Here is a 22,412-nt window from a genome sequence, read left to right on the forward strand (position 1 = left end):
ATAACAAACCAATGCATTTTAAAATACTTTGTAGTTTAGGTAGAGTTTGATTTGATTTAATTTAATAATTTAATTAGAATTGTTTTAACACCAATCATAGTCAAACTATCGCAAACTGTTTGAATAGAAAAAATACAAAACATATATTTGCCCATCACCACTGGCCTTAGTCTTGGATTCTTTTATTTTACTAGTTAGTGACCTTGCTGAAGTCTCAAGTCATTAAAGTTAAATAAGTTGCTGTTGTTGTCCAAACCTTTGTCAGATAACATTGAATGTGTGTTCATTTTATGGTTCAAATAAAAGCAAATAAGATTCATTCTGAATATAAATATGTCACGCATAAATCATTATTTTAGAATAACTGACATTTTAAATGTGTGGCCCTCAAAAGTTTCTGTGTACTGTTCCCATTCTAAACTTATGACATTTGTGACACTTATGTAATAATAAATAAATAAAATAGTAACAACAACAATTTATGTGTGTGTGTGTGTGTGTGTGTGTGTGTGTGTGTGTGTGTGTGTGTGTGTGTGTGTGTGTGTGTGTGTGTGTGTGTGTGTGTGTGTGTGTGTGTGTGTGTGTGTGTGTGTGTGTGTGCGTGCGTGCGTGCGTGCGTGCGTGTGTGTGTGTGTTATTAGGTTTATTGTGTATAGTGTTATGCTTCTATGTTAACTGCAGTTGTTCTTAGAAGGGGCTATAACTTCTCTTTGCTATTGCCCCCACTGTCATCGTCAACAGGAAGCTCATGAGGAAGTTTGCTTTCTTTCTTTCTTTTCTCAGAGCTCTCAGATAACTGACTAGCCTACCATTTAAGATATTGACATTTAAATGTTTGTGTTGCTCTTGTCTGGACTTCAGATCATACATAACTCTTGGTGAATAGCTTTCATCACTTACCAGACAATTGACACACCCAACATGATTTCACAGAAGAGGAAGGAGACAAAATAGTGACGTTCTTTCTTTCTTTCTTTCTGTAGTCCTCAGATTGCACTTGTGGTGAGTGTTGTAATGCTTTTCTGTGTGGTGAAAGACTAATATCTTCCTATTTTATTTCTCTGAATACCGGTCAGACTGCAAACTTCCTCGACAAAGGGCCAGACAGAGCATTGCCAAGGGCGTAGCAGCAAGATACAAGGAGCCATTTTCTGACAGGCCTCGAAGTCGAACATGGCTGTGGATATGACTGCACTGTAACAGAGGAGGTGTTGCAGTCAATTGTCTTTCAAAGGATTTTGTATTTCATTTATATTCAGAAGAAGAGAAGGGAACAATGAGTTTTGACCGAGTGCCATCCAAGTCAGTGGTAATGGACTGGAATCCACACCAATTGGCAGACTACATGAAGAAGGTAAGTCCTTTTCAGGATAAATTATTGAACCTTTTGTTGGCAGTTCACAACCTGTAATATTTTTTCCTTAGTTCTCTGTCTTACAACATTATTTTCAATGCTGTTTCCCAGGGATCCATATTAATTCATGTGTTTTATGCATTTACAGTTGAATTTAAGTGGCTGCGATAAAGTCATTATGAAATGTAGCATAAATGGACAAAGGTTCTTGGTAAGTGATATGAAGCAGATGTGTGTCCCTTTTCCCGTGTGTTCCTTGTATAATTATTCATCTTCGATCGTGAATTTCATATTCAAACAATGCTTTTGACTGTCATGTATCACTTGATGGAAATACTCAATCTATCATTTTGTAGAACATGACTGAAAATGACCATCAGAAATTCCCCAAAATCCATGCGCCGTGAGTGATGAATTACTTTCTCTTTCATTATTTTAAGAAAACTGAACATTACAACAATTACATTAAACTATGAATATGTTGGGAAGTATGCTAATTGCACAGGGAAAGGAAATTATTCAACAGCAAGAAAATAGAGCTACATTAGTGTTTTAGGGCAGGAAACTGAGTAAGCAGAGAGACCATGAGAGATAGACAGAGAGGGAGGAGTGTACCAGTATGCCGTATTTTAGAGAAGAAGATGTGGAGACAAAGACTGAAAATGAAACTTAAATATACTTCAGATACCACATCCTGTCACAGTGGCAGACTCAAATAGAACTCACCAATCACTGCTCACAATATACAACACATGCTTAGAACATAACTATAAGGCAGTTATTGACTGTGTCGCTACACGACTGTGTGACAAAAGATGGAAGCATTGTTTGCCCCAAAATATGGTAGCCGTATTTACTGCCACAATGTTGCATGCTCTTTCTGCAGACTCATCTCCAAAATCTGCAGTGAAATCAACAGGAAAGAAGAAAAAAGGAGATTCTTTACTAAAAGGTGTGCACTTACTTCCATTCTTAGCTATTCAACTGTAGTCATTTCATTCAAAGCAATATCCAAGCACAATTTTGCTCTCCTCTGTATTTTCTCTAGAACTGCAGCACCAAAATATGAACCAGGTATGGATTATTTCAGACCTTACCTTAGATCAAGTTATTATGATCAACAGAGAAGCAATTGGACCATGATAAATTGCCAATTTTACCATTGTACTGCTACCTACTACAGCTATGCCACAAGAGGATCAGCCCTGGGGACCGGATGAATTTGTAAGTCTGTATTTGGCATACCATTCCTTCCTGTTTTATTCCGTTAAAGTGTTCCTCCCTAGATGATTCATCACTCCATCAGAATTCAACTTGGTTGTCTGTCTCTCCCAGGATGAGGGGAGTGACGAAGACTATGAGAATCCAGATGCTGAGGAAGATGATGGCAGTGGGGGAGATTATGAATCACCAACAGAGGATGTTGGACTTGAGGATAGTGACAACGGCTATGAGTCACCTCCGTCTGAGGCGCCTGAAGAAATTCCCCATCAGCTCCGTGCTGCCAAGCCCATGGCTGACGGAGAATACATTGGTACGGCGACATCAATACAACATTGCCTTGCCGTGCTCAACTCCTCTCACAAAGAATATATGTTGTGATTTTTAATTTTAACAACATTTTCATTTGTTTTGTTCCTCATTGATACAATTGTCTGTCTGTCTGTCTGTCTGTCTGTCTGTCTGTCTGTCTGTCTGTCTGTCTGTCTGTCTGTCTGTCTGTCTGTCTGTCTGTCTGTCTGTCTGTCTGTCTGTCTGTCTGTCTGTCTGTCTGTCTGTCTGTCTGTCTGTCTGTCTGTCTGTCTGTCTGTCTGTCTGTCTGTCTGTCTGTCTGTCTGTCTGTCTGTCTGTCTGTCTGTCTGTCTGTCTGTATGTATGTATGTATGTATGTATGTATTTCTGTCTGTATCTGTCTCTGTGTTTAGATAGTACACCGCACCGCAATACAGCTAGAAGCCATCCTCCTCCAACAACTCAACGCCCTGGGGCTGGTCCTCCAATCCCCTCTGCCAGTCACCCTAGTGTGAGTATCTTCCCTCTGACTACACCCCCTTTTCACTCCTCCACTCTCTCCCTCCCTCCTTCCACACAGTCATTCAACATTACATTTCATTCCTTGTCTCTGCAGCTACTGCAGCCTCCCCCACCCAGAAGAGAGCAATCTCCCCAGCACCCTGGCAGAATAACTGGCAAGTGTAAGTGTGCAATCTGGAATGTTACTATCTAACTATAATTATAAACTGTGTGGTTCGAGCCCTGGATGCTGATTGGCTGACAGCCAGCATACCACGGGTATGACAAAAAAAAATATTTTACTGCTCGAATTACATTGGTAACCAGTTTATAATAGCAATAAGACACCTTGGGGGTTTGTGGTATAACACGGCTAAAGACTGTATCCAGGCACTCTGCATTGTGTTGTGCATAAAGAACATCTCTTAGGCATTTGATAAAGTAAGACTGGATTTTATTTATAAATGCCTGGATTTTTTCAATTTTGGTAACTCTCTTGGGTAAAAATAATGTATAGCAACCCCAGGTGTAAAATAGTAAATAACGGAGAGTTTTGAATTGTCAAGAGGAGTTAAACAAGGGTGTCCGCTGTCACCATATCTATTCGTTATGTCCATCGAAATTCTAGCTATTAAAATCAGATCCAATAACAACATTAGAGGATTAGAAATACAAGGCTTAAAAACAAAGGTGTCCATGTATGCCGATGAATCAAGTTTTACATTCAGTCTGCAAGCTAGATCCCTGCAATGTCTCATTAAAGATCCCTGAAATGTCTCATTAAAGATCCCTGCAATGTCTCATTGAAGATCCCTACAATGTCTCATTAAAGATCCCTGCAATGTCTCATTAAAGATCCCTGCAATGTCTCATTAAAGATCCCTGCAATGTCTCATTGAAGATCCCTACAATGTCTCATTAAAGATCCCTGCAATGTCTCATTAAAGATCCCTGTAATGTCTCATTGAAGATTCCTGCAATGTCTCATTAAAGATCTTGATATTCTTTCTGTACTCTGGACTAACACCTAATTATGATAAGTGTACAATATTACGTATTGGATCTTTAAAAAATAAACATTTTAAATGATCCTGCAGTTTACCTATAAAATGGGCTGATGGTGAAGTAGACATACCTGGTCGTCATATCACAGAAGATATAAATAAGCTCCCCACAATGAATTTCAATAGAAAACTTGTAAAAATAGACAAGATCCTGTAACCATGGAGAGGTAAATACCTGTCTATTTATGGAAAAATTTCCCTGATTAACTCCTTAGTCAGATCTCAGTTTATTCACTTACTTATGACGCTGCCTACTCCTGATGATTAGTTTTCAAATCATACGAGAAAAAAATATTTAGCTTTATCTGGGACGTTAAACCAGACAAAATAAAACGTGACTATCTATATAATGAATATGAATTGGGTGGGTTGAGATTATTAAGTATAAAACCACTGAACCTCTCTCTCTCTCTAGCTTCACTCATTCAAAAGTTTTATTTGACCCCTAAATGCTTCTCAAGTAGATTAATAAGAAAAGCTCATCCATTGTTTAAAAATGGCCTTTTTGCCTTTGTGCAGATAGCCGTGTCTCATTTTCGATGAATTGAAAAGGATACTTTTTTTTCAAAGTATCTCTCTTTTTCAAACAAGCATTTGCAGATCTGGCTACAATTTCAATTTCATCCCCCTGAAAAGATATTACAACAAATATTATGGCTGAACTCAAATGTCCTGGTTGATAAAATACCTTTATGGGAAAGATGTTTGAAAATGGTATTTTGTTCTTAAATTATATTGTAAATGGGAATGGTAGAGTTATGTCCTTCATGGAGTTATCAGAATTGTACGGGAAGGTCTGCTCAATCCAAGAGTACAACCAATTGATTACAGCATTACCCCAAAAATGCAGATGGCAGCAGGAGGAGGCATGGTAATGGTCTGTCTGCCCAATATAAAGGATCAAAACTGGAGGAGGCAGATGGCAGCAGGAGGAGGTAGGGAACTGGTCTGTCTGCCCAATATAAAGGATCAAAACTGGAGGAGGCAGATGGCAGCAGGAGGAGGTAGGGAACTGGTCTGTCTGTCCAATATAAAGGATCAAAACTGGAGGAGGCAGATGGCAGCAGGAGGAGGCATGGTAATGGTCTGTCTGCCCAATATAAAGGATCAAAACTGGAGGAGGCAGATGGCAGCAGGAGGAGGCATGGTAATGGTCTGTCTGTCCAATATAAAGGATCAAAACTGGAGGAGGCAGATGGCAGCAGGAGGAGGCATGATAATGGTCTGTCTGCCCAATATAAAGGATCAAAACTGGAGGAGGCAGATGGCAGCAGGAGGAGGCATGGTAATGGTCTGTCTGCCCAATATAAAGGATCAAAACTGGAGGAGGCAGATGGCAGCAGGAGGAGGCATGGTAATGGTCTGTCTGTCCAATATAAAGGATCAAAACTGGAGGAGGCAGATGGCAGCAGGAGGTAGGGAACTGGTCTGTCTGTCCAATATAAAGGATCAAAACTGGAGGAGGCAGATGGCAGCAGGAGGAGGCATGGTAATGGTCTGTCTGCCCAATATAAAGGATCAAAACTGGAGGAGGCAGATGGCAGCAGGAGGAGGTAGGGAACTGGTCTGTCTGCCCAATATAAAGGATCAAAACTGGAGGAGGCAGATGGCAGCAGGAGGAGGCATGGTAATGGTCTGTCTGCCCAATATAAAGGATCAAAACTGGAGGAGGTAGATGGCAGCAGGAGGAGGCATGGTAATGGTCTGTCTGCCCAATATAAAGGATCAAAACTGGAGGAGGCATGGTAATGGTCTGTCTGCCCAATATAAAGGATCAAAACTGGAGGAGGCAGATGGCAGCAGGAGGAGGCATGGTAATGGTCTGTCTGCCCAATATAAAGGATCAAAACTGGCAGAGGAATAAAAATAGCATAAATAGGAAAGTATACCAGTTTCATTTGAGGACCAGGATGTTGACAACTGTGCCATACAGATTGCAAAATATATTGAAAGAGATTGTTGATGTACCGATTCCATGGTACAGGGTGTATGAGTTGATATATAAAAACAACGCAAAATTCAAGACTTTGTGCTTTTCAGCTAAAATTATTATATAGAATTCTTGCCACCAACAAAATGTTGAATATTTGGGGCATAAAATCATCGAAGCTCTGCAGATTTTGTTGTGAGGATACAGAATCAATAGACCATTTATTTTGGTATTGACCTCAGGTAGCCTGTTTCTGGTCTCAGGTTCAGGAATGGCTGAAAATGCATAACATTGATCTAAAATTGACCCTAGAAATAATACTGTTAAGAGATTTGGATGGGCTGAGGGAAGTTGAGGAATTGGAAACAAGTGGGAGTGGAGTTGCTGTGTGGAAGATAGAATGATGGTCAAAGATAAAAGTAAAAAATAAAAATAAAATATATATAAAAAGTCTAAATAAAACCTATTAAAAAGTACATTTGAATGACACTAAGTGGCAGTGTTTTTACAGCTAATGCCGGTCAGCCTGGGGCTGATGTCGTGCAGGTGTTTGTACACATGCATATACACACACTCTCATTCAAATAAACACATACACAAATACACACATACATGTAGTAGTGCCAGACATGCACACAAACATATACAGTTGGTATTGCTGTTATGATTTTAGTTGTCCTTGATGTCGTTTGTTTAAAATGTATTATTTTTTAAAATATTTTTGTTGCATTGTTATTTTCTGTTTTCTTCTGTCTTTTCCTTTTTTATCTTTAGTTCTCTTGGTTGTTGGTGCATTGGGGTGCATCCTGGGGGCGGGGAATGGAATTAATTGTATTTTATTTATTTTTTCTTCTTCTTGGGGGGGGACTGTAGGAAGGGTCTCGAATGGTTGAGGGTTCATGTTTTTGGCCTGGTGGGAGATCTGTCAACGTGTCCTTGAGCAGGGCATTGACCCTGGATGCTTCTGTGTGTCGCTCTGAATGGGAATCTGTTGGATGACTGGTATGATGTAGTTGTTGAATGGGAGTCTGTTGGATGACTGGTATGATGTAGTTGTTGAATGGGAGTCTGTTAGATGACTGGTATGATGTAGTTATTGAATGGGAGTCTGTTAGATGACTGGTATGATGTAGTTGTTGAATGGGAGTCTGTTAGATGACTGGTATGATGTAGTTGTTGAATGGGAGTCTGTTGAATGACTGGTATGATGTAGTTGTTGAATGGGAATCTGTTGAATGACTGGTATGATGTAGTTATTGAATGGGAATCTGTTGGATGACTGGTATGATGTAGTTGTTGAATGGGAATCTGTTGGGTGACTGGTATGATGTAGTTATTGAATGACTGGTATGATGTAGTTGTTGAATGGGAGTCTGTTGGGTGACTGGTATGATGTAGTTATTGAATGGGAATCTGTTGGGTGACTGGTATGATGTAGTTATTGAATAGGAATCTGTTGGATGACTGGTGTGATGTAGTTATTGAATGACTGGTATGATGTAGTTGTTGAATGGGAATCTGTTGGGTGACTGGTGTGATGTAGTTATTGAATAGGAATCTGTTGGATGACTGGTGTGATGTAGTTATTGAATGACTGGTATGATGTAGTTATTGGATGACTGGTGTGATGTAGTTATTGAATGACTGGTGTGATGTAGTTATTGAATGACTGGTGTGATGTAGTTATTGGATGACTGGTGTGATGTAGTTATTGAATGACTGGTGTGATGTAGTTGTTGAATGACTGGTGTGATGTAGTTATTGAATGACTGGTATGATGTAGTTATTGAATGACTGGTATGATGTAGTTATTGAATGACTGGTATGATGTAGTTATTGAATGACTGGTGTGATGTAGTTATTGGATGACTGGTATGATGTAGTTATTGGATGACTGGTGTGATGTAGTTATTGGATGACTGGTGTGATGTAGTTGTTGAATGACTGGTATGATGTAGTTGTTGAATGGGAATCTGTTGGGTGACTGGTGTGATGTAGTTATTGAATGACTGGTATGATGTAGTTGTTGAATGGGAATCTGTTGAATGACTGGTATGATGTAGTTGTTGAATGGGAGTCTATTGGATGACTGGTGTGATGTAGTTGTTGAATGGGAGTCTGTTGGATGACTGGTATGATGTAGTTGAATGGGAGTCTGTTAGATGACTGGTATGATGTAGTTATTGAATGGGAATCTGTTGGATGACTGGTATGATGTAGTTATTGAATGGGAGTCTGTTAGATGACTGGTATGATGTAGTTGTTGAATGGGAGTCTGTTAGATGACTGGTATGATGTAGTTGTTGAATGGGAATCTGTTGGATGACTGGTATGATGTAGTTGTTGAATGGGAATCTGTTGGATGACTGGTATGATGTAGTTATTGAATGGGAGTCTGTTAGATGACTGGTATGATGTAGTTATTGAATGGGAATCTGTTGGATGACTGGTATGATGTAGTTATTGAATGGGAGTCTGTTAGATGACTGGTATGATGTAGTTATTGAATGGGAGTCTGTTGGATGACTGGTATGATGTCATTGTTGAATGGGAATCTGTTGGATGACTGGTCTGATGTAGTTATTGAATGGGAATCTGTTGGATGACTGGTATGATGTAGTTGTTGAATGGGAGTCTGTTGGATGACTGGTGTGATGTAGTTGTTGAATGGGAGTCTGTTGGATGACTGGTATGATGTAGTTGTTGAATGGGAGTCTGTTGGATGACTGGTATGATGTAGTTGTTGAATGGGAGTCTGTTGGATGACTGGTATGATGTAGTTATTGAATGACTGGTATGATGTAGTTGTTGAATGGGAGTCTGTTGGATGACTGGTATGATGTAGTTGTTGAATAGGAGTCTGTTGGATGACTGGTATGATGTAGTTGTTGAATGGGAGTCTGTTGGATGACTGGTATGATGTAGTTGTTGAATGGGAGTCTGTTGGATGACTGGTATGATGTAGTTATTGAATGACTGGTATGATGTAGTTGTTGAATGACTGGTATGATGTAGTTGTTGAATGACTGGTATGATGTAGTTGTTGAATGGGAGTCTGTTGGATGACTGGTGTGATGTAGTTGTTGAATGGGAGTCTGTTGGATGACTGGTATGATGTAGTTGTTGAATGGGAGTCTGTTGGATGACTGGTATGATGTAGTTGTTGAATGGGAGTCTGTTGGATGACTGGTATGATGTAGTTATTGAATGACTGGTATGATGTAGTTGTTGAATGACTGGTATGATGTAGTTGTTGAATGGGAGTCTATTGGATGACTGGTATGATGTAGTTGTTGAATGGGAGTCTGTTGGATGACTGGTATGATGCAGTTTTTGAATGGGAGTCTGTTGGATGACTGGTATGATGTAGTTATTGAATGGGAGTCTGTTGGATGACTGGTATGATGTAGTTATTGAATGGGAATCTGTTGGATGACTGGTATGATGTAGTTGTTGAATGGGAGTCTGTTGGATGACTGGTATGATGTAGTTATTGAATGGGAATTTGTTGGATGACTGGTATGATGCAGTTATTGAATGGGAGTCTGTTGGATGACTGGTATGATGTAGTTATTGAATGGGAGTCTGTTGGATGACTGGTATGATGTAGTTATTGAATGGGAATCTGTTGGATGACTGGTATGATGTAGTTATTGAATGGGAGTCTGTTGGATGACTGGTATGATGTAGTTGTTGAATGGGAATCTGTTGGATGACTGGTATGATGTAGTTGTTGAATGGGAGTCTGTTGGATGACTGGTATGATGTAGTTGTTGAATGGGAGTCTGTTGGATGACTGGTATGATGTAGTTATTGAATGGGAATCTGTTGGATGACTGGTATGATGTAGTTGTTGAATGGGAGTCTGTTGGATGACTGGTATGATGTAGTTATTGAATGGGAATCTGTTGGATGACTGGTATGATGTAGTTATTGAATGGGAGTCTGTTGGATGACTGGTATGATGTAGTTGTTGAATGGGAATCTGTTGGATGACTGGTATGATGTAGTTGTTGAATGGGAGTCTGTTGGATGACTGGTATGATGTAGTTATTGAATGGGAATCTGTTGGATGACTGGTATGATGTAGTTATTGAATGGGAGTCTGTTGGATGACTGGTATGATGTAGTTGTTGAATGGGAATCTGTTGGATGACTGGTATGATGTAGTTGTTGAATGGGAGTCTGTTGGATGACTGGTATGATGTAGTTGTTGAATGGGAGTCTGTTGGATGACTGGTATGATGTAGTTATTGAATGGGAATCTGTTGGATGACTGGTATGATGTAGTTGTTGAATGGGAGTCTGTTGGATGACTGGTATGATGTAGTTATTGAATGGGAGTCTGTTGGATGACTGGTATGATGTAGTTATTGAATGGGAATCTGTTGGATGACTGGTATGATGTAGTTATTGAATGGGAGTCTGTTGGATGACTGGTATGATGTAGTTGTTGAATGGGAATCTGTTGGATGACTGGTATGATGTAGTTATTGAGCGGCTTCACTGCAAGTATATTGTATGTTTCGAAATAAATAAATACAATTTAAAAGAACATCGCTTAGCCGTGGTATATTGGCCATATACCACATCTCCTCGTGCCTTATTGCTTAAATGTAGCATTTGAACACTTTTTATTCCCTTGTAATGATTTGTACCCTGTCTTTTCATATTGTCTTTTAAAGTGCCTGCTACTTCCTCAAATGCTGCCCCCGCTCCACCAGTTGACCGCAGAAGAAAGCCCACCAAACTGGATCGCACAAGACTTGCTGAATCTCCAATACCAGGTACTCTCAGACCACAGGAGGCTGCTGAGGGGAGGACGGCTCATAATAATGTCCGGAATGGAGCAAATGGAATGGCATCAAACACCTGGAAACCATGGAAACCATGCGTTTGATGTATTTGATTCCATTCCACTGATTCCGCTCCCGTTATTACCACGAGCCCGTTCTCCTCAATTAAGGTGCCACCAACCTCCCGTGTCTCACACCAATCTAAATTTAGCAAAATAATGTTTACTACTGCAGTTGTCTGTTCCTACACCTGCCTGCCCACAGATACATGTCATGTAACAGTTCCTCTTCCATAAGTATGTGTCAATGTTAGTATAGAGAGGATACTTTCTATTTATGTTCAATTGACATACTTAATCACATTTATTGGATTTATCATCACCATAAAGCAGTAATGTCATGTTTTTTTATGCCCTCGTACTGACCTGATCTGTTATTCCACACAGCAACGAAGTTAAACACAACTAACATGGTGAGAATTAACTTTGTTTATGTTTTGATCAGTCCTATATTGTGTCCAAACAACGTTCTTCTCATCTCAATGTCAAGTGAACAAACATATGCCTATAGATCTTTGCATGTGCTTGCTAAAGTTATAGTTGGCCTATATAACTGTATAGCTAATAGCTATAAGAATGTCTACATATGAGTGTTTAAAGACCATCCCAGACTAATGGGATGCTAATATGCTAATGCTAATAGTTTGAAATATGAAGATTTCACAATGAAGTGACATGTTTGTTTTGTCTCTCACACGCAGCCTGCTCCACATTCATGGAGGTATAGAATACTTATTCTTTTGGTTCTATATTGCTTTCCAGTCATGTGACTTCTCGCTATTCTATTTCACAATGTCATTGACACCTCGTTTTCTGTTTGAATGATGACTGCACATAAGTATATTCACACCCCGTTGACCTTTTTCAGAAATGTGTTGTGTTACAAAGTGGGATTTAAAATGGATTTAATTGTCACTACCTTGCTTGAAAATATGAAGAGTGGTACTCGGTGATGTGTTGTTGTGGATTTGCCCCAAAACATAACGCTTTTGCGAGGCATGGGAGAACCTCACTGGTCTTTGTGATTGAATCTGTGTTTGACATTATCTGCTCGACTGCGGTACCTTACAGACCATTTCTTTGTGTGGTTTACAGAGATTAGGTAGTTATTCAAAAATCATGTTAAACACTATTATTGCACAAAGCCCATGCAACTTGTTAAGCACATTCTTACTCCTGAACTTATTTAAGCTTGTAAAAACAAAGGGGTCGAATACTTATTGACTCAAGACATTTCAGCTTTTCATTTTTTATTAATTTGTAACATTTTGGAAAAACATAATTCTTCTTTGACATAATGGGGTATTGTGTGTCGGCCAGTGACACAACATCTAAATGTAATCCATTTTAAATTCAGACTGTAACACAACAACATGTGGGAAAGGGGTGTGAATACTTCCTGAAGGCTCTGTACAGCACATTTGTTGTACATACATTCAGTTTCTAAAAACGGTGCCTTTTCTACAAGAAATGAACCAAGATATAACTTCCTGAATTGGTAACTACACTGTCCAGTTTTGGAACCTCTGACTTCACATTGCTCCTATATCCAGGTCTCAGGCAGAAGAGAGGGGTCCAGACCCTCCCAGAATGCCCAAACCTCCCCTCCCTGTGTCAAGTAGTGTCAGCAGGAGCAGCTCGTCGGTCGGTAGAGCCCCGCTGAACAACACCAGGTCTGCAGTGCACCTCCCTCCATCCTCCATACGGCACCGCTCCAGACACACATCACATATAGACTACACATCAACTGATCCTTAAATAAACACACTGTGATTCAGTGGTTAGTTAAGCCATGGTACCCTGCTCAAAAAAATAAAGGGAACACTAAAATAACACATCCTAGATCTGAATGAATGAAATATTCTTAGTAAATACTTTTTTCTTTACATAGTTGAATGTGCTGACAACAAAATCACACAAAAATTATCAATGGAAATCAAATGTATCAACCCATGGAGGTCTGGATTTGGAGTCACACTCAAAATTAAAGTGGAAAACCACACTACAGGCTGATCCAACTTTGATCCTTAAAACAAGTCAAAATGAGGCTCAGTAGTGTGTGTGGCCTCCACGTGCCTGTATGAACTCCCTACAACGCCTGGGCATGCTCCTGATGAGGTGGCGGATGGTCTCCTGAGGGATCTCCTCCCAGACCTGGACTAAAGCATCCGCTAACTCCTGGACAGTCTGTGGTGCAACGTGGCGTTGGTGGATGGAGCGAGACATGATGTCCCAGATGTGCTCAATTGGATTCAGGTCTGGGGAACGGGCGGGCCAGTCCATAACATCAATTCCTTCCTCTTGCAGGAACTGCTGACACACTCCAGCCACATGAGGTCTAGCATTGTCTTGCATTAGGAGGAACCCAGGGCCTACCGCACCAGCATATGGTCTCACAAGGGGTCTGAGGATCTCATCTCGGTACCTAATGGCAGTCAGGCTACCTCTGGCGAGCACATGGAGGGCTGTGCGGCCCCCCAAAGAAATGCCACCCCACACCATGACTGACCCACTGCCAAACCGTTCATGCTCGAGGATGTTGCAGGCAGCAGAACGTTCTCCACGGCGTCTCCAGACTCTGTCACATGTGCTCAGTGTGAACCTGCTTTCATCTGTGAAGAGCACAGGGCGCCAGTGACGAATTTGCCAATCTTGGTGTTCTCTGGTAAATGCCAAACGTCCTGCACAGTGTTGGGCTGTAAGCACAACCCCCACCTGTGGACGTTGGGCCCTCATGGAGTCTGTTTCTGACCGTTTGAGCAGACACATGCACATTTGTGGCCTGCTGGAGGTCATTTTGCAGGGCTCTGGCAGTGCTCTTCCTGCTCCTCCTTGCACAAAGGCGGAGGTAGCGGTCCTGCTGCTGAGTTGTTGCCCTCCTACGGCCTCCTCCACGTCTCCTGGTGTACTGACCTGTCTCCCGGTAGCGCCTCCATGCTCTGGACACTACGCTGACAGACACAGCAAACCTTCTTGCCACAGCTCGCATTGATGTCCCATCCTGGATGAGCTGCACTACCTGAGCCACTTGTATGGGTTGTAGACTCCGTCTCATACTACCATTAGAGTGAAAGCACAGCCAGCATTCAAAAGTGACCAAAACATCAGCCAGGAAGCATAGGAACTGAGAAGTGGTCTCTGGTCACCACCTGCAGAACCACTCCTTTATTGGGGGTGTCTTGCAAATTGCCTATAATTTCCACCTGTTGTCTATTCCATTTACACAACAGCATGTGAAATTTATTGTCAATCAGTGTTGCTTCCTAAGTGGACAGTTTGATCTCACAGAAGTGTGATTGACTTGGAGTTACATTGTGTTGTTTAAGTGTTCCCTTTATTTTTTTGAGCAGTGTATATTGGCCCTATGCCACAAACCCTGGGGTGCCTTAATGCTATTATAAACTGATTTACCAATGTAATTTTGTGATCAGCATTCATGGCTCGAACCACCCGGTTTATAAGGAAGTACACTCCATCAGAAATACATGGGGTGACGCATTGGAATTGCGGTTGTTTAGTCAGCAGGAGCTAATTGATCTGGGGTGAATCACTACCACAGAGCACAGCTTCGAACGACCTCTACTTGTTATAGAATGAAGGAACTCTGCATCTCAAGATGTGTATCATTTTATGATTAGCAGTCTTCCGCTTGCGTTTTGTTTGATTTGCTGGTTGTTGCACATACAGGATTTGACTAAATCTTCGTGCTCCGTTATTGCGTTCAACACGATATGCAAGTGAATATAGCAACTTATTCAACTGTCATTTCCATTTGTGTTGCAGATATGTGCCTGATGCAAGAAATGAGGTAAAGGTATATTTTGGTGTACACGTGGTAACATCACCATGATGGGGTGGAAAGAGACTGATAAGGATTTTCAAAATGTGTCTTTATCGTAACTGAGAAAAGTCTATTGTTCCTCCTCATAAAATGTTTAATATTATGTCATCAACAGGTACAAGATGATGGTAAGACATTTTCTGAAACCTTTTTCGACTTGTTAAGGGAACTTTACATTGTAGCTATTTAATCTTCATCCTGTTTTACATTGAAGGACTATGCAGTCATAGTGATTGCATGAGTGTATCTCTCTTTTAGTGCCCATGCCCAAACCATACAACTCCAACACATTTCCTAGACCAGGGCACCCTAGAGCAGTGCTCCCTGGACTATCCTTACATTCAGACGGGTAAGATCAGTTTTGTCTTGTCAAAGTTAGGGATTCAAATGGCCTCTAGGCTTACATGGAGGACAGCACTTTGCTGGAGATGATGGAATTTAAAAGATACGCACATTTTAATGGTAATCTGCAAACTGTTGTTCCATCTCTCTCCAGCTTTCCTCCTAATATCGCTTCAACTGCATCTCTACCTTCAAAACTGCAGGCACTGCAGGCATGTGAGTGCTTTGTTTTCACTTCAGTACCCATCCTTAAAATATACTGTACAGTGTGTATATATATATATATATATATATATATATGACTCACAACTTCTCCTTTTGATAACTGGTATGATTCTAATTTCTTTCTTTCTTTCTAAGCCATCTCACCCAGGAGCAGTTCTAGGATTGTGCCAGACAGACACATTATGCCCCCTCCGCCACCTATGCAAGCTTCTATCCCCCCACCGGCAGACCTAGAGAATGAACAGGTGATCCCCACAACACAGACAGACAGACAGGCAGACAGACAGGCAGACAGACAGACAGGCAGGCAGGCAGGCAGGCAGACAGCAGGCAGACAGACAGACAGACAGACAGACAGACAGACAGACAGACAGACAGGCAGGCAGGCAGGCAGGCAGGCAGGCAGACAGGCAGGCAGGCAGGCAGGCAGGCAGGCAGGCAGACAGACAGACAGACAGACAGACAGACAGACAGACAGACAGACAGACAGACAGACAGACAGACAGACAGGCAGGCAGGCAGGCAGGCAGGCAGGCAGGCAGGCAGGCAGATTCTCAAATATGACCGTACATACTTGAATGTTGGACAGACAGACAGACAGGCAGGCAGACAGGCAGGCAGGCAGGCAGATTCTCAAATATGACCGTACATACTTGAATGTTGGATGTGGTCTAGTGATGCAATGACTTGCATAGCTCAGTAGGTGGCGCCATTGCATTGTTATTCTAAGGGAGCATTGTCCGTTCAGGCTGCCAACCACTAATCTCAACAGCTGTGTTGAGCAGAGCCCTTTGTCTCTAAAACTAGTCAGCTCTTATTGAATAGATCAAATATTTCCCTAGGTCCTCATATAGTACAGTATGTGCAAGTAATGGTCATTTGGAGCATTTAACAACTCACTTCTATTGAACAATGTGGAAACATGATGCAAACTCAAGGATTTTTGTTAATGTGTTTTTTTTGGTCTGAAGCCTATCACAGAAATTAGTAACAGGTCACAAAGTCACAAATCCCATCTGATTGATGTGTGATTGTGTTCCTGTGTGAATATGTAGGACCTGAACCCTCAGTGGTATGTTGGTCAGGTGACACGGGGTCAAGCGGAGGGCTGTCTCAGACAGGTCAACATGGTGAGACATCTTCTGCTGTCAATATCACTCACACACCTGGTTAACTGTAATAACAGGCAAACTGACATTCACACTCTGTTCTCACAGATTAATCGTGACAATGGTTTTTGAAGGGACAATGCAATATCACATACAGTGCATTTGGAAAGCATTCAGACCGTTGACTTTTTTTCACATTTTATGTTACAGCCTTATTCTAAAATGGATTAAATACAAATTTGTCCTCATCAATCTACACGCAATACACCATAATGACAAAGCGAAAACAGGTTTTTAGAAGTTGTTAGAAATGTTTAAAACGTTTTAAACAGAAATACCTTATTTACATAAGTATTCAGACCCTTTGCTGTGAGACACGAAATTGAGCTCAGGTGCATCCTGTTTCCATTGATCATCCTCGAGATGTTTCTACAACTTGATTGGAGTCCACCTGTGGTAAATTCAATTGATTGGACATGATTTGGAAAGGCACACACCTGTCTATATAAGGTCCCACAGTTGACAGTGCATATCAGAGCACAAACCAAGCCATGGGGTTGAAGGAATTGTCTGTAGAGCTCCGAGACAGGATTGTGTTGAGGCACAGATCTGGGGCAGGGTACCAAAAATGTTTTTCAGCTGCAGGGACTGAAAGACTAGTCCGGATTGAGGGTAAGATGAACGGAGCAATACTTGATGAAGTACAGAGAGATACTTGATGAAAACCTGCTACAGAGTGCTCAGGACGTCAGACTGGGGCAAAGGTTCACCTTCCAACAGGACAGCCACCCCAAGCACATGTAACAGTATAGCTTCCATCCCTCTCCTCGCCCCGAACCCTCTGCAGCCACCCTTGAAGCATCGTTACCCATCGCGCCACAAAAGCCGCGGCCCTTGCAGAGCAAGGGGAACAACTACTTCACGGTCTTCGAGCAAGTGAATTCTCCAATTGAAACGCTATTAGCGCGCAACACCGCTAACTAGCTAGCCATTTCACATCGGTTACACACACAGCCAAGACAAGACAGGAATGGCTTCGGGACAAATCTCTGAATATCATTGAGTGGCCCAGCCAGAGCCCGGACTTGAACCCGATTGATCATCTCTGGAGAAATAGCTGTGCAGCAACTCTCTCCATCCAACCTGACAGAGCTTGAAAGGATCTGCAGAGAAGAATGGGAGAAACTCCACAAATACAGTTGTGCCAAGCTTATAGTGTCATACCCAAGAAGACTCTAAGCTGTAATCGCTGCCGAAGGTGCTTTCAACTCAGTCCTGAGTAAAGGGTCTGAATACTTCTGTAATGGTGACATTTCAGTTTGTATTTTGGTATTCTTTGTAAAAATACAAATAAATTAAAACTGTTTTTGCTTTGTCATTATGGGGTATTGTGTGTAGATTCATGAGGGGGGAAACTATTTAATCAATTTTAGAATAAAGCTGTAATGTAACAAAATGTGGAAAAAGTCAAGGCGTCTGAATACTTTCCGAATGCACTGTCCAAAATGACAATATACAGTATAAAATATTTCTTATGTGGATAGTTCACCAGTGCTCTTTGGTGATAGAATACCACACAAACACCACTATAATGTACAATGTTTTTCTGTTTCATTAGGACGGTGCATTTCTGGTACGGGACAGTTCGAAACGGTCGTCCATTCAGCCCTATACACTCATGGTACTCTATCAGGACAAAGTTTACAACATCCAGATCCGCTGTGAACAGAATGAGTTTCTGCTGGGGACTGGTCTGAAGGTCTCAGAGGTACACAATATCTGCCTCATTCATTCTGACTATGGCCAAGACTTGTTCCTGACCAGGTCACATGTTCAGGAATGAACTCATATCCCTAATTATGACCAGTCAGAGTAATATCTGTAATTGTATATCATATTATCAATCACTCTGAGGATGAAGCAGTGAGCTTTGTGAACTGGATCTATGAATCTGTCATCTGAAAGTTTGTTATATAGCCATTTTTTTGCCAAAACATCAACTACGAGATTCAATTAGATGTACAGCAAGCCATCTTACGTTTTATGTTTCAACTTCTGTTATGACACAACTCAATGATGCCCTGTTAATGTTCATGTTTTATGTTCCAGACCTATCCGATGGTGGCACACATCATCGCTCATTACAGACAGTCACCTCTTCTGCTGATTGATGCTAAGAACCGTGGATCAGGGCAGCAGAGCCAGTGTCCCCTGATCTACCCAGCAGGTGGAGCACTAGCAAGTCTCTACCCGTCCTTTTAACAGACAGCAGAGCCAGTGTCCCCTGATCTACCCAGCAGGTGGAGCACTAGCAAGTCTCTACCCGTCCATTTAACCGACAGCAGAGCCAGTGTCCCCTGATCTACCCAGCAGGTGGAGCACTAGCAAGTCTCTACCCGTCCTTTTAACAGACAGCAGAGCCCGTGTCCCCGGATCTACCCAGCAGGTGGAGCACTAGCAAGTCTCTACCCATCCTTTTAACAGACAGCAGAGCCCCTGTCCCCTGATCTACCCAGCAGGTGGAGCATTAGCAAGTCTCTACCCGTCCATTTACCAGACAGCAGAGCCAGTGTCCCCTGATCTACCCAGCAGGTGGAGCACTAGCAAGTCTCTACCCGTCCATTTAACAGACAGCAGAGCCCGTGTCCCCTGATCTACCCAGCAGGTGGAGCATTAGCAAGTCTCTACCCATCCTTTTAACAGACAGCAGAGCCCCTGTCCCCTGATCTACCCAGCAGGTGGAGCACTAGCAAGTCTCTACCCATCCTTTTAACAGACAGCAGAGCCAGTGTCCCCTGATCTACCCAGCAGGTGGAGCACTAGCAAGTCTCTACCCGTCCATTTAACAGACAGCAGAGCCAGTGTCCCCTGATCTACCCAGCAGGTGGAGCACTAGCAAGTCTCTACCCGTCCATTTAACAGACAGCAGAGCCAGTGTCCCCTAATCTACCCAGCAGGTGGAGCATTAGCAAGTCTCTACCCATCCATTTAACAGACAGCAGAGCCAGTGTCCCCTGATCTACCCAGCAGGTGGAGCACTAGCAAGTCTCTACCCGTCCATTTACCAGACAGCAGAGCCAGTGTCCCCGGATCTACCCAGCAGGTGGAGCACTAGCAAGTCTCTACCCGTCCATTTACCAGACAGCAGAGCCAGTGTCCCCTGATCTACCCAGCAGGTGGAGCACTAGCAAGTCTCTACCCGTCCATTTACCAGACAGCAGAGCCAGTGTCCCCGGATCTACCCAGCAGGTGGAGCACTAGCAAGTCTCTACCCATCCTTTTAACAGACAGCAGAGCCAGTGTCCCCTGATCTACCCAGCAGGTGGAGCACTAGCAAGTCTCTACCCATCCTTTTACCAGACAGCAGAGCCAGTGTCCCCGGATCTACCCAGCAGGTGGAGCACTAGCAAGTCTCTACCCATCCATTTAACAGACAGCAGAGCCAGTGTCCCCTGATCTACCCAGCAGGTGGAGCACTAGCAAGTCTCTACCCGTCCATTTAACAGACAGCAGAGCCAGTGTCCCCGGATCTACCCAGCAGGTGGAGCACTAGCAAGTCTCTACCCATCCTTTTAACAGACAGCAGAGCCAGTGTCCCCTGATCTACCCAGCAGGTGGAGCACTAGCAAGTCTCTACCCATCCATTTACCAGACAGCAGAGCCAGTGTCCCCTGATCTACCCAGCAGGTGGAGCATTAGCAAGTCTCTACCCATCCTTTTAACAGACAGCAGAGCCCCTGTCCCCTGATCTACCCAGCAGGTGGAGCACTAGCAAGTCTCTACCCATCCTTTTAACAGACAGCAGAGCCAGTGTCCCCTGATCTACCCAGCAGGTGGAGCACTAGCAAGTCTCTACCCATCCATTTAACAGACAGCTGGGGGAGTGATAACAATAACATGGAGCAATAGTCAAGATTCACAGTGGTTTTAAAGGACTGCCACTCACATTATGGGTGGAAGGACTTATGCAACCTTTGAATTGCAGTTCATAGTCTTTTACATGTAAGGTAATTTCATATAAAGACAAGTGACTCTTGGATTGAGATGGTGGGTACGGTACATCTCTGACAACGGTTCACTGTATGGACCTCAGAAACAAGTCCATATACACAATAATATTCATAGTTTTTGTCTCAATGTGTATTTTTTTAATTCCAGTATTGAAAGCACAGAAGCTGAACATGTCCATGTGAGTAGTTACGTAAATGCTTGTGTTTGCTCTGTGTTATTTCCCTGTTACATGCAATGGAAAGGTCTAGAATAGCAGCTAGCTCTGCAATAAATCAGAAGCAGCATACATTATCCTAGTAAGGAAATAGTGGGGTCAACAGTCAGTCACAACTGCTGAGCTTTTATAATATGGATTTTGTTTCAATTTCCTGCATTGTTTAATGGTTAAATTAAAACTATATTCTTTAATCTCTCACACTGTATGTTCTATAACATAGCTATTATCAATGTTTCAAATAAACGTTTGCATTTTTTTAAAATTGGAAACTTGTGGCAGAAATTCTACAAATCATTGGTCACACTAGGAAAAACTTCCCTGACCTCTGTTCCAACCTCTGACCTCTGTTCTTTTTTCATTCAACTTTATCGACGTCCATTGTTTCTCTAACTTCTCTGAAGCATGGCCGATTACCAAAGGCTCCTTACTGCTGATCTGGCGCTGTAATATTAGGCAAGTGAATACAAAAGCGTGTCGGATCTGCACTACTAACCTGTTGTAAAATACAATGCCTCACCGTCGGTATCGGTATTGAAATAATATATATAATATAATAATATATGCCATTTAGCTGACGCTTTTATCCAAAGCGACTTACAGTCATGTGTGCATACATTCTACGTATGGGTGGTCCCGGGAATCGAACCCACTACCCTGGCGTTACAAGCGCCATGCTCTACCAACTGAGCCACAGAAGGACCGTATAAAAGATTTATGTCCCTAATCTCTCTTATTTGTCTGTTGTAATTTACACAAGCCTTGTCATTTGGAGTGTGAAGATCTTAAGCATCCAAGTATGTAAAATACAACAGCAGACAGACAATATAAACTCCCAGGAGGGACAGATGTGCCGTTATGTCTGTGTCACCACCACTGAAGAGGATTACTATAATCACACTAACTGCCATCCTTGGTAACCTCCAAGATGTGTTTCTTTGAAATGAATCATGGAACACTTAGCCCAGTCCTTGCAGGCAATTTGAGAGAGACACCATCTCTAAGCTGACAAAGTAGGATATATCTTTGGAAGGACCTTCCAAGTTCACAAATGATGAAAAGCATAAACAATCAAACTGCCATCATGTCTCTGCCCATATTCAGGCTTGGATTACAGGACACATGACTGTGCAGAAATGTTTGCAGTAAAAAAATAAAAAAAAGCACATCAACTCTTCTAAGCCTGCATGGATCACTGAACTGAGGCATGTAATCATAACGTTCCTGAATCACTCATCTCATATTTATGTTTCCACCCACCCCGAAAAATTCCATTGCGGTACATACTACCTTCCCCAGTAAAAACGAATTATTCCGCATGAAAAAGAAGCCATGGTAACCAATCCGCGCACAATGTGTGCAGACTACCAAATATCTTCGAGCGCGCTCCGCTCTTGTGTATCCTATTATGGGCATTGCAGAGCACGCTACAATGGAAACATATTCATTCCTGG

At 42.1% G+C, this 22,412-nt stretch overlaps 1 protein-coding gene across 50 annotated transcripts; it reads left to right on the top strand.

Annotated features, from left to right (window-relative positions):
- Positions 1–679: 679 nt before the first annotated feature.
- Positions 680–20,710, top strand: lcp2a (lymphocyte cytosolic protein 2a). Of its 50 annotated transcripts, none has more exons than XR_008147194.1 (24): positions 680–1,354; positions 1,503–1,565; positions 1,711–1,757; positions 2,241–2,306; positions 2,403–2,428; positions 2,538–2,578; positions 2,690–2,888; positions 3,280–3,377; positions 3,483–3,549; positions 11,047–11,148; positions 11,604–11,629; positions 11,918–11,937; positions 12,770–12,889; positions 15,000–15,024; positions 15,173–15,185; positions 15,316–15,406; positions 15,554–15,615; positions 15,760–15,869; positions 16,680–16,754; positions 18,352–18,501; positions 18,843–18,960; positions 19,107–19,252; positions 19,764–19,836; positions 20,275–20,710. XR_008147194.1 is itself a non-coding variant. In XM_052529407.1 (23 exons), the coding sequence occupies exons 1-22, from the start codon at positions 1,277–1,279 to the stop codon at positions 19,504–19,506; spliced, it is 1,632 nt and encodes a 543-aa protein (XP_052385367.1). In that variant the 5' UTR covers positions 680–1,276; the 3' UTR covers positions 19,507–19,544; positions 20,275–20,710. The 50 variants fall into 50 exon arrangements, 20 of the variants coding, with proteins under 20 accessions (XP_052385367.1, XP_052385372.1, XP_052385373.1 ...); XR_008147198.1 differs by having other exon boundaries at positions 19,180–19,252; XR_008147208.1 differs by lacking the exons at positions 19,764–19,836; positions 20,275–20,710 and adding exons at positions 19,545–19,617; positions 19,837–19,909 and having other exon boundaries at positions 19,180–19,252.
- Positions 20,711–22,412: the final 1,702 nt, after the last annotated feature.

The sequence above is a fragment of the Oncorhynchus keta genome, chromosome 11, assembly GCF_023373465.1.
Source record: "Oncorhynchus keta strain PuntledgeMale-10-30-2019 chromosome 11, Oket_V2, whole genome shotgun sequence".
Classification (NCBI taxonomy): Eukaryota; Metazoa; Chordata; class Actinopteri; order Salmoniformes; family Salmonidae; genus Oncorhynchus; species Oncorhynchus keta.

What these genes read in the sequence shown, in the direction of transcription:
- lcp2a (XM_052529407.1), top strand. Translation starts at nt 1,277, where the DNA reads ATGAGTTTTGACCGAGTGCCATCCAAGTCAGTGGTAATGGACTGGAAT. An exon ending in TAAATGGACAAAGGTTCTTG is followed by an intron (nt 1,566 to 1,710) that starts GTAAGTGATATG and finishes ATCATTTTGTAG; the next exon opens with AACATGACTGAAAATGACCA. An exon ending in ACTGCAGGCACTGCAGGCAT is followed by an intron (nt 15,616 to 15,759) that starts GTGAGTGCTTTG and finishes TTTCTTTCTAAG; the next exon opens with CCATCTCACCCAGGAGCAGT.